Source organism: Ruditapes philippinarum, unplaced genomic scaffold, assembly GCF_026571515.1.
Source record: "Ruditapes philippinarum isolate M1 unplaced genomic scaffold, ASM2657151v2 ctg6082_1_1_1_1, whole genome shotgun sequence".
NCBI classification, from domain to species: Eukaryota; Metazoa; Mollusca; class Bivalvia; order Venerida; family Veneridae; genus Ruditapes; species Ruditapes philippinarum.
Genome location: NW_026854087.1, coordinates 14,958 through 27,726, shown reverse-complemented (window position 1 = coordinate 27,726; position 12,769 = coordinate 14,958). Strand labels below are relative to the sequence as shown.

General features: G+C 31.9%; 1 protein-coding gene across 1 annotated transcript in view; it reads right to left on the bottom strand.

Annotated features, from left to right (window-relative positions):
- Positions 1-3,366, bottom strand: part of LOC132738885 (procollagen-lysine,2-oxoglutarate 5-dioxygenase 1-like) — a 44,404-nt gene extending 41,038 nt beyond the window's left edge. Inside the window, exon 1 of the mRNA XM_060726496.1 lies at positions 3,109-3,366. Within this exon, the coding sequence (XP_060582479.1) occupies positions 3,109-3,187 (79 nt within the window). The 5' untranslated portion in view covers positions 3,188-3,366. The remainder of the gene's footprint in view (positions 1-3,108) is intronic.
- Positions 3,367-12,769: the final 9,403 nt, after the last annotated feature.

Genomic DNA, 12,769 nt, shown 5'->3' with positions numbered 1-12,769 from the left:
CGTCTGCGTATTTCGTTTCGTTTTGCGTGCGTATAACGTGCGTTCGTATAGCGTGTAACGTGCGTTCGTATAGCGTGTAACGTGCGTTTTGCGTGTAAACTGACACATTCACCCTACTGTATATGTGTTGTATTTTATTTATGGAAACTACACTTCCCTTCATAGAGAGTAATGGGTAATTTCAATACCCCGTATCAGGCCTCACTACTTAAAGTTTTTCTATATTAAAAACATATTTCGACTTCCATAATTTGTGTGACAAGCCAAATATTGATGTGTAACAATCAATAATTTTGTTGATGAGCATATTAAATCATAGTTTTTAAGTAACTACTATTTTTTTATGCCTAATGGGAAATACTTGCATGCCAGTATACTACTGTACCTGGAGGATAATTTAACTGGTTAAAATGCCTGATTGGGCTTATCACATAAAAATCATATACCTATAAAAAAATAATATTCTTCTTTCTAACTTTTGTTTATTAAAACATAATATAAGATACTTCATTTGTCGCAAGATTTTTTTTTCGCGGACTACTGCTAATTTCAAACACTATATATTTTGACAATTATTTAACACTGAACAGATTTTAATTTGAAGATTTCTCTGATAACTGATAAATTGTATGCTGACAGTTGTTGACGCAATGAATTTAAGAACATAAAGAAGTTATTTTACTAAATTTTTTTTAGTTCTTTGCATATATATGTAGCTTATTTTTTCTTTGCATATATATGTAACTTATTTTTTAAGACTTCAAAAATTATGTGTTTATATATGAAAACATGAAAAGGGAGAAATAATTCTCACAAAGGTGCTAGTAAACAAAAAAAAAAATTAATTTCTTTCTGTTGATGTCATATATTATGCTCAAAAATAATTTGATCACTATAGGAGATTTCTGTAAATATAAACAAAGAAGGCCAGAAGCATGCTATTATTAGCCTATACTTCACATTAATTAGAGTGGTTGGACCAATGCTCGGCGCATACCAATGCCCGGCGTAAAGAATATTTTTTTAGAATATCTGAAAATGTCTCGAGTTATCTCCGATTTAGGTCACTGGTGCTTTTATTTACGTCTTTCACCATTTTATCCTGGTGTGGTTCACTGCTGGTAAAGTCGCGTGAATATGCTAATAGCAGACAAACAACCGTATGTAATCCGCAACATATAAATTATTAAAATCTTTTAACACTAGAGTTCTGGCGCTGTAAAATTTAAATTTAAGGTTGGGTACTTGTAAATGTATGAACCTAATTTGGTTGTTACAATTTATTCAATGTGTTTTCTTCATAAGATAAAAAAGAGATTTTATTCGAAAAACAATCCTGCATCATGTAGTACACGAGCTATGGTACAATTTCACGCAAACCACTCTTGTTTATCCGGACTATAGACCTTTTCGAAAACCTAGCTAAACACCGTTTTCCGGTACGTTACCGTTTTAGCTCTGGGGAATTACACCAAATGAAGTACATAACACAGTTACGAGATATGTCTATTTTTCTATCATTATTTAACCGTTTAAGGTGAAAAAATTGAAGTTTTTGAAAATTATCAATATTCGTTTAATATCTATTGCAAATTATTCAAAAAAATAATTGTTTAAAATGAAAATCAATAAAATTCAACAGACGTAGTGGAATCTTCCATACTAAATAAGATTATTTTCTGCGTAAACTTGTGTATTTACTTTATTTTATGTATGGAAATATTCATACAATGATATTTTATTATTTTCTTATAAAGAAATAACTGTTTTATTTCATTTTACTTAATTTCAAAAAAGGCCGAAAACATTGAGTTTGCTATTACACTTCATTTGGTGAATTCCCCAGAGCTATGTACAGAAAGTACCGGAAAACGGCGTTTAGCAAGGTTTTCGAATTCGTGAATCTATTATATATATAATATAAGTTCCAGCCATGCACATCATTATGTGATTAGCAAATTTTACACAATGGCTATTTAAAACAATATCATCGGTCTTGAAAATGGACATATATCATTGAGGTTTGTTGACGTTGATTTGAATTTGCCATATCAAATATAGTATTTTTACCCCGAGCGTTGGTCCACCCACTCTATTTAACCCCCATTCTTATTTCCTCCCTCTGTATTTTCAAAATGACACATTGAAGGCGCCATTGTGTTTGTTTTGTTTTTATATTCTTTTAAGTTCTTTGTTGTTTCTTTAACGTCTTTATTTGATTTTTGGTCTCATTATTATCTTTGTGATAGAAAAACATTTATCCTAAGTCAGAAATGAATTATAAGTCCATTCCCATTACACAATATACTAATATATAGTTTGTATATTAGTATGAATTTACATTCATTTTACATATACATGTTAGTTGTCACGTAGCATCAACTTTGTACACTGTTCTATTTAGTCTGTCTATGGCAGTGACTATAGAAGAGAATCTACAGTATATTCCCAAACTCAATAATGCAAATCAAATGTCATAAATTTATAAAATAATACGCGGAAAGTCCGAGCGGGGCCGAAGGCCCCGCGAGGGCTGTAGCGCTCTTAGATAACATGTATGACGCGTATCAGTTTAAAGGAAATCAAATTCAAACTATATGAAAATTTCAAAAAAATATATATCCTATACCTAATGGGCTGCGAAAAAATCCTTAGTTAACTGGGCGCCGCCATTTTGAAATCCTTTTGAACGCTTTAAATGAGCGTCTACATAATTCAGACTATTGCAGACGCATGCTTAGTAACACTTCCGGTGAAAGAATGATGTACAAAATCAGAAAATAAACCTGCATTTCATTGATAAGAATTATAGTAACGACTATAAATATAAAAAGTTATTCAAACATATCCTTTTTGATAAATTAGCACATTAAAAATAACGTAAAAACAACAACTGTGATTAGAGATTAACAAAAATGGCGGACGGGATTTTCCTAGTCTGGTTCCCGTCGTACTATAAATTTTAGTACGCAGAGGAACGCAGAGAAAAGGGCAGGTAATCCAGACTAGGGATTTTCCAAACGCCGACGCATGCGCAGAGGTCCGGATTTTTCGACTATATTTGGTTTACATATTGTAACTCATCAAGTAAATATGGAATATATTTACCTTTGTTATCCTTTTCAAAACAAAAACTTGGAATCGTTGTAGAAATCAGCATCAACAGATGCAAAAGAATTCTAGCCATGTTTTGTGAATTTAACAGTGTGTAGATTCTACTGAATAATTCCTTCAAAATCGCAATTTAAAGTAAATCAATAGCGTTAAAAATGATAAAGAATGCGTTTTTTCTTCTCTCTCTTACTGCCACATCACTAACTGCTTTTTATAAGAAACACTGTGAAATTTGATAGTGTTTGACATTTGACCCCCATCTAAATCGTATTTTGGCAGATTGGTTTCCGATTTACTTGATAAATTTTCGCGCTTGCGCAATTGCTGGGAACCGACATGGGTAAACAGCGTGGTATTCCGAAATTCGATTATATCAAACTGTTCCCAAGTCAATTCGACCCAAATTTTGCTTCACCTTCGGTAAAATTATTATTACTTGTCAGAGGGAAGTTGACCTTAATTTGTCTATTTGTTCTCTTTTGATACATTTAATATTAGTCAATATGAATAAAAATATTAATTCAAATGAAAATTAACGAATAAATGAATAGAAAACAAAGAAATGAATTTATTTCATGCTTTCCAGTGTTTTACTGTGGTTATATTCTGATAAACATCAAGTGAAATTCGTAAAATATAATTTTCACTGTAGCTGGACTAAATCTGAATGCGGATGAAAAGAATATCATTACTAAATGGAATTACAGGCAATAATTAATTTAATGACGTCATACTAAATTTTGCTTCTTTCAGAAAAGATGTGATCATACATCATGTTAAAAATGTAAAAAAAATGAACAATATTTGAGCCGTGTAATGACAAAACCAACATAATGGGTTTGCGACCAGCATTGATCAAGACCAGCCAGTGCATCCGCGCAGTCTGATCAGGATCCTTGTTGTTCGCTTACCAACCCTTTTACAAGTCGAGAAATTGATAGCGAACAGCATGGATACTGATCAGACTGCGCGGATGCACATACTGGTCTGGATCCATGCTGGTCGCAAACCCATTATGTTGGTTTTGTCGTGACACGGCTCATTTCAAAATTGATGATGCGACGCCATGATGTGATGACGTCTCAAAGTAGAATGCGCGACGTTACGCAGCAAAATCAGTAAAAATACTTGAAATCACTTAAAAAGAATGAATTAAAAAGAAAATTTATTTGTTTTACATATACGATTGAAATATATTTCATTCGTGAACAACAGATATTCTATTTTCAGGAGTAGCGTAGTCATTTCAAGCTTATATGCAAAACAAACAAATATCCTCTGTAAATTTACTATGTAAATCTACTTATAAATGAAATATTGAGGAATATAAATCCGTGTATGTACTAATAGTGGAGCGGGAAATAAGGTCTCTCCTGTCAAAATAGTGCAAATTGTGATACAAGCACGAAACATTCAGGAAATCATCTTTACACTATAGAGATTCCAAAAGTGAAGTGGGCCCAAAAATATCTCTGCTCATCCAAGATGGCCGCCATTTTCAAAATGGCCGCCAATAAATTTGACGTACATAATAGCGAATTAAGTGAAATTTTTGTACAGATCTGAAACTTACACTAAAGCATGTATAAAGGTTCTCCTTTACAAAAATTCAAATCTTGAACACATTCCGCGTTCATACCTCTTCAGAATTCAAGATGGCGTCCAATATGGCCGCCGATTTTATGCAAAACTGATATATATCTTTTGTCATATACAAAATGTAATAAGTATCACAAAATATGCATATTTCGATAAAAAATAATCAAATTATATGTAAACCACAATGTAAGTCAAACTTTTTAAGTTATTTATTCAAAAAGTATCTTTAAAAATACTAAAGAAAAAGTGCCAATATTTGCATATTTCTCTAACATGGTTTTCTAATAGGTCATTGTACAAAACTCAAAAAAGTTACTTAGTTTCTTTAAGTGTTTTTGATATCTAATTAATATTATGTGTTTATTGTAAACATAAAATCTGTAGGTTTTACATTTTGTCAAAGTGGGTGGGGTAAATTTATCTGATAATTGAAAAACAAAAACAACAAAATTGGAAGTTAATTTTATTTATTTACTTTTGTAAAACTTTCTATGAATTCTTAGGAAAATATTTACTGTTAAAAAGTACTGGTTTTTAAGGAATGTTTGTCTACATTCAGGTCTAGACGGGTGTGCTAAAATACCAGTAAATGCACATACATTCATGTGTATACAGTCAGTTATAAAATGTGTTTGCAAGATATAACTTGTTTCAATATTCTTAATATTATCAGTTAATTGTAACGATAGTAGACTGAATATACATCAACAAAACATGCGTTAAATATTGTCTTATTTACGAATAAAATTAATTCCCTCACAATATCTTTACTAAAAGATTTAAATCGCTTTGAAGCCAACACAATGAGAAAAATGAATTTTACATGAGATATCATAGTCTTACTGAAGGCTTGTTACAGAACGATTCAAGTTATGTCTACTTTCATGTCATTGTAATTAAGTATAATTGAATTAGCACTGTTTATAGAATAGCATATCTAGACATGGTATTTTCAAAATATGCAAATTAAAATTAAGGCACTGATACATCATATCATATGTGTAGTGAAATAAGTATATCAATAGTATCACTTGACCCACATAAAGTTGCTGATGATTTGGAATATAAACTAACTGTCTGTCAAAGACTATTCAAATTTCATGTTCCCCATTAAACAATCCTAGACCACTGACCTAAGATCCACTGCAGGAAAATAGCCATAACTCTTCAATACAGAAGTAAGATAAGATCATGTAAGGAGTATCAATATTTTTCACCACATACAGTTATGATCTATGAACTATTTGTAAAGGTTGCTTCAAAGGAAACATGCCCAATATCTAGGTACTCAGAACTGTTTCACACTAAGACTCATGTAGTTACAAATGTATATTCCTATATGAGTCCATATAAACTTAATAATTTGATCCTATGCCAATAATTCATAATTTGTATAGAGGTATCACAAAGTGATGTTTCATGATAATTTGTCTGCTCTGTAAACTTAAGTTACGGAGAAGATTTTTAAGACAGTTTTAAGTCTATGCAAACATAAGTAACATACCAGGGAAAGCCATTTTAGACTGTAGGAGCATGATTAAAAGGCCTGCCACAAGGGGCACTTAGTTTTGAAAGACTTATAGAAGTTTATGGTGACATAAAGTTTTTTATGTCTTTGTGCATTCATTCTTTCCACCCAGTTATGTTTTTGTGAAAACGTTTTTTAGTTGCTATATATTTTATGGCATTTAATAAATGCCCTATTTTCATTCAAATACTAGAGTTGTGTTTTCACTTCATCCATACAAGTGTGACCTTTTGTGACTTTCTCTAAATGGACAAAACATAAATATAAGAAATCACATGTAAGTCCTCTTTTGCAGAACTACAATGCTTAGAACTTACATATTAAACATACCGGTATAACATTGTCAAGTAGAAAAGACCTCTTTAAAAGTTACACCAAGCGCTCTTTGCGTCACTTAGTGTACATAGATTTTACATAGTAAAAATGTTTAAAAAGTTTTCTCAAAAAGCAAAATGTACAGAGCATAGAACATGATACTAAGCATGTTTCATCATCTTGTGTCTTTAACATATTAAATTAATCTTGCTCAAAGAGCCACCCGGGTTTATAGACTTGTATAGGAAAACAGAATGAAAACTTCTAGTGTTAAACTAAAGGCATAAAATTGTATGATGATCCTGCAGTTAAAATGGCTTTGAAATGGGTATCACTTATTTTACACAGACTTAAGTAATAAATCTGTATTCTCTATATTTACAGTACCGGATTATAGACATTAATTATGTATCATCATAATCTTGTAATATTCTACAAATAGTTGATAAATCATGGACAAGATGGTCAAAATTTATCATGCACCAGGGTTCACTAAGTTTATATGGACTCATATAGGAATATTAATAATTATTCAAGTCCTCTCATAAGAAACAATTCTGTGAAACTGCTTATGAGGCTGTTTCTTTTAAAGCATCCGATTACAAATATTTCACAAATCATATATGTTACGACAAAATTGAAACACCCAATTACCTACGTTTATAAAATGTTATGATCATTTCCAAACAATGGTGACGTCTGGATATAGGGTCATCATTGCCCTGTTATTGAAATAAAAAAATAGATATAAAGTAATTTATGAATAACAATTATTTTATTTTAAATCATCAAAAGCTGTATGTAGGTCAGGTGATATCATTGATATATCTGTTTCACAACATATAGATGAGATGATGTGACAGTAACTTTATGTTTACTTTATGCAAAAATCATTTTCTCACTGAGTTAGCTTTAAAGCAATTTTGATATTTTCAATATGAAATTGTGAAGGAGTTAATAATATGCGTTAATGGACAACCTAAATCATGTGCATGTTTGCTATGTAAAGCATATTTGTTGATTAACTGTCTTCTAAAATATCTTTACAATTAACAATTAATAAAAAATATCAAGATATTGAACAAGCAATATCACGCAACAAATTTAAAAAGTGATTGTATACTAATGAATGTAAATGCATTTATTGATATTTTATCTCATCTACTTGACCCAAAGAATGACATTTATTTTATAGCTTCCTACACAATCAAACTAAAATAAATTCTGTATAAACTAAAGAAAAACAAAATACATTTTTCCAATAAAGAATGCTTTTTAACATTTGCTTAAGAAGTAACAGAAAAAGCGAAGAAATAGAAACAGATAACATGTACCAGTGCAAAGTTTGTTGTTTTTCTTTTATAATTATCGGATAAATTTACCCCACCCACTTTGATAAGATATAAAACCTACAGTTTTTATGGTTTTCTTACATGTTAACAACAAACCCCTATTTTTAATTGAATGACAAATAAGAAATAAAGTAACTTTTTTAAATTTTGAATATAGATTTAGAAAACTAAATTAGAGAAATATGCAAAAAATGAGATTTTTTTCTTGATATCTTTAAAGATATTTTTTAGACATAAACTTAAAAAACTTCACTTTCATTATGATTTACATACGATTTGATTATTTCTGATATGTTGTAACACTTTTTTATCGAAATAAACATGATATGTGCTATAAATTATACTATAGAAATTATATAACAGTTTTGCATAAAATCGGCGGCCATATTGGACGCCATCTTGGATTGACAAGAGGTATGAACTCGGAATTTTGTTAGAATTGAATATTTGTAAAGGAGACACTTTATACATGTTATGGTGTAAGTTTCAGGTCTTTGCAAAAATTTTGACCGAATAAGCAATTTATGTACGTCAAATTTATATGACGGCCATTTTGAAAATGGCGGCCATCTTGAATGAGCAGAGATATTTTTGGGCCCACTTCACTTTTGAAATCTACGTGGTCTATAGATGATTTCCTGAAAGTTTCATGCTTGTATCACCATTTGCACTATTTTCTCAATTTCCCGCCCCACTATAACCACTGGTACGGACCTTAATCCTAAATTACTAAGTACTTTCACGCATGCGCACTCATATTAATATTGTTTGATAATAAATATTTTCTGAGAGCATGTCTCTGTATTTTTGCAGCACCCCTCAAGCCCAGAACCTTTAGCAGCACCCTTCCTTTATACTTCGAGTAAACTGCGACAATTGTTTTATATGTTGTTATTATTGCTTTTTAATATGTTTTGCATCCATTTTTCTAAAGTCTTTACTCTTCTTTTTTTAGAATTGATTTTTAAAATTCATTCGGTTTAAAATCAATAAATGTAATTTCAGTGCCGTTAAATACAATACAAAACGAGACAAATCAGCGTTTTAAGTTGTTTCATATCCGTGTACACAATTTTGCAAGCACTTGGCCGCTTTCATTTAAATATACTTCTAAAAATGAAGAATAGGTCTAAAACAATGGTAGCAGAAGGGATCGAACCACAGACCTCTCATATATAAGACAATTACTTAACCGACTGTGTATTGCGGATGTGACGAGGATCTTCACCTTGTGCTAGTGTGACTTTTCCAAACACTAATTATATATTCCATATTAATAATCGTAAACTATGCGGACATATTCGAAGCTGGATCGAAAATTTAAATGAGTGCTATAATGTATTCATAATGCACAGGTCAATAAAATCAGTGCTATAATGTATTCATAATGCACAGGTCAATAAAATCAGTGCTATAATGTATCCTTAATGCACAGGTCAATAAAATCAGTGCTATAATGTATTCATAATGCACAGGTCAATAAAATCAGTGCTATAATGTATCCTTAATGCACAGGTCAATAAAAGCAGTGCTTTAATGTATTCATAATGCACAGGTCAATAAAAGCAGTGCTGTAATGTATTCATAATGCACACGTAAATAAAAGCAGTGCTATAATGTATTCATAATGCACAGGTCAATAAAATCAGACTATACCTGAAGCAGAAAATATAATATATATACATCTAAATATTCATAATCTTTCACTTCCTCAACAACGTGGTTATTTATGTAAAAGGAATATCTACTTTATTTATTGGTACCAAAGCAATGACTTTAGTTTTTCAACAATTTATGTAAAGCTTCCATTCGTAAAAATAATCTAGGCTTGACTGAAATAAAGTTTCGTTTTTACCAAGGATAAATGTATGTACGCGTAAAGCAAAACAAGAATCTTTACATATTATCAAGTGGACGCGATATTAAATTTTATCTAGCAAACATTGCGGATCATCTTATAAACATGTCAACAAAGTTGAATTCATATATCAGACTATGCGTATCATAATAAAGGTCTTTGACAGCTTATCTGTAATATGCAGGCTTCATAACCTCTGATCCTCTTTCAAAATATCATAATGTTTAGTTTCGCCCACTGTTTTCTCGTTTAGCGCAAAGACACTTTTGGGACTATACGCTGCTGTTCATGGAATGACACTTACATGTCATTGATAACCGCCATATGAACTTATCTGTGGATGCTTATCAATTCAAAATTTTTACCATTACACTTGTACTTCCAAGTACCGCCCGTGAACAAGCTCAGTCACATCGAACCTGCAACATTTTCAATTTTGCCCCACTGGACTTTCTTTAGGGATTCCATTTCTTTCTATTTATCGCTATATCAGCGTTGTTTGTGCCGTGTGGAGGCCGTATAAAGTCGCCTTGTACATGATATCAGGGATGTTATATTTCCAATCCTAATTATGTAACCTGTTTATCGTTTTCTGTTTATCACTGGTATATTGTATCCTCCGTGTCATGCTGTATTTGGTTGGTATTTGCCTTATATTGCTGTTGTGTCGTCGTTTGTTTGCCTAATTGTGGTAATATTATTAATTGTATAGTCTGTTTCGTAAGAGAAGTCACTATAAGTTGAAAGGTTGTATGAAAGACTTAGTGTTCACTAAAATATCACGTGCATGACCCTAAAATCCACGCGAAACCTCTTCTTGCGTAAGTAAAATATTTCTCTTCGCCAATTCCACATAGTACGAATAAATGATAACATACTTAACAGTATAGTTGTAATATTAGTTGTTTCTTAATAGTAAATTTGAACATCGTTTATTGAAAGTTCTTGTATGCTAATCCTGGTAAGAACTTATATATTTGTAATGTCATATTCTTTTCCGTTGATGAACTGGATGAAATGTGAAATTTTATTATTTTGTAAATCAATTATTTTTAATTCCTTTGTATTTTGTTTGTAGGCTCGTTTTTGTATGTCCAACAATAAAAAAGATGAAATAGAAGAAAGTCTTCAATCATTTATCCCCAGTTCCACTTATATATCGTTTGACATCACATTATAGTTGAATAAATGGTATTTTAGCTCTTTTTTTTTGGCTTTTTCTACTTCCTCTTACGTGTCAAATTAAGTCATGGCATTCATAGCAAAATTTGTACTTTTATATGTCGGCAGTTTAAGACTAAAGGCGGGTTACTATGCTAACATAAGTATATGCAACATTTAACGGTTAACTTTTATATGTCGGCGTTTCCGAAACCTCTATGCTAACATAAGTAAATGCAACATTAACGGGTGAACTACAGGGCCTCCGAAACCTCTTCTAAGCAAACATTAATACAAAACGAATTTATTCTGGTAGACCTGTACAAAAATTTATTCTGGTAGACAGCTAAACAGACCATTTGCAACGTTTTAGAATGAAACTTGTATCTTCCTTCCAAAACAACACTTTTATCATTATAAATGTTTCCCCTGGCTCCTCCACTTGTCAGTGCTTTAGTTTATGCCTGAGATCTTCCGACCAGAGACACTACTTTAATTAAAATCATTTGCTTCTCATACTTATGTGAGAATGATAAAATATTAAGGGTATTTATAGATTGATTTCAATTTCTCAATATCAACATTATCAGACTGTCACAGGGTCATTTTGTCTTTGCTAGAATACTCTGTAATTCATACCCATACTCTATATCATTCCCCTATCGTCTCTTTTTCAGTCATTCATATCATTATTCAACTTCATACTAATAACTTCATTTGACCTGTAACACGTTGACGGGCCTCATTCTTTTCATTTTTGAATTCGGTCACGCTAACCTTTACGCATGCGCACAAGAAATGAGAACTTTTAGCGAGAGCTGTTGTTTTTAGCTCACATGAGCATATGCTCAGGGTGAGCTATTAGGATCACTCTTCGTCCGTCGTCTGTCGTCCGTCGTACGTCGTCCGTTGTCCAATCACACTTTTAAAACGACATCTCCTCTGAAACCATAAGGCAGATCATAATGAAACTTCACAGGGATGTTCCTTGTGTGAAGCCTTAACAAAGTTGTTCAAAGAATTCCATTCTATGCAGAACTCTGGTTGCCATGGCAACCGAAAGAAATTTTTTTAAATATTTTCTTTGAAAAAAACCAAATAGATAGAGTTTAGATATTAAGCATGAAACATCTTCTAGTGAGTGTCTACCATGTTTGTTCAAATAAAATCCCTTGGGTTAAAATTGGCCCCGCCCCAGGGGGTCTTTGATTATCCCTATATGCATATAGTAAAAACTTAAAATATCTTCTTATAAAGAACTCAAAGAGCTAGAGCTAAGATATTTAGCATGAAACATGTTCTAATGATGTCTACCAAGTTTGTTCAAATAAAAGCCCTGGGGTCAAAATTGGCCTCGCCCCGGGGGTCATTGATTTTCCTATATGCATGTATAGCAAAAACTTAAAACTTAAAAAAGTCTTCTTTTAAAGAACCCAAATAGCTAGAGCTAAGATATTTAGCATGAAACATCTTCTAGTGAGTGTCTACCAAGTTTGTTCAAATAAAAGCCCTGGGTCAAAATTGGCCCCTGCCCCAGGGGTCATTGATTTTCGCTATATGCATATAGTAAAAACTTAAAAAATCTTCTTTTAAAGAACTCAAAGAGCTAGAGCTAAATTATTTAGCATGAAACAATGTTCTAATTGGTGTCTACTAAGTTTGTTCAAATAAAAGATTTGGGGACAAAATTGGCCCCGCCCCGGGGGTCATTGAGGGTGGGGTAGATTGTTGTTTTTCATTATATGTGTAGTAAAAACTTAACATCGTGAAACATCTTCTAATGGGTGTCTTCCAAGTTTGTTCAAATAAAAGACCTGGGGATTAAACTGGCCCCCGCATTGG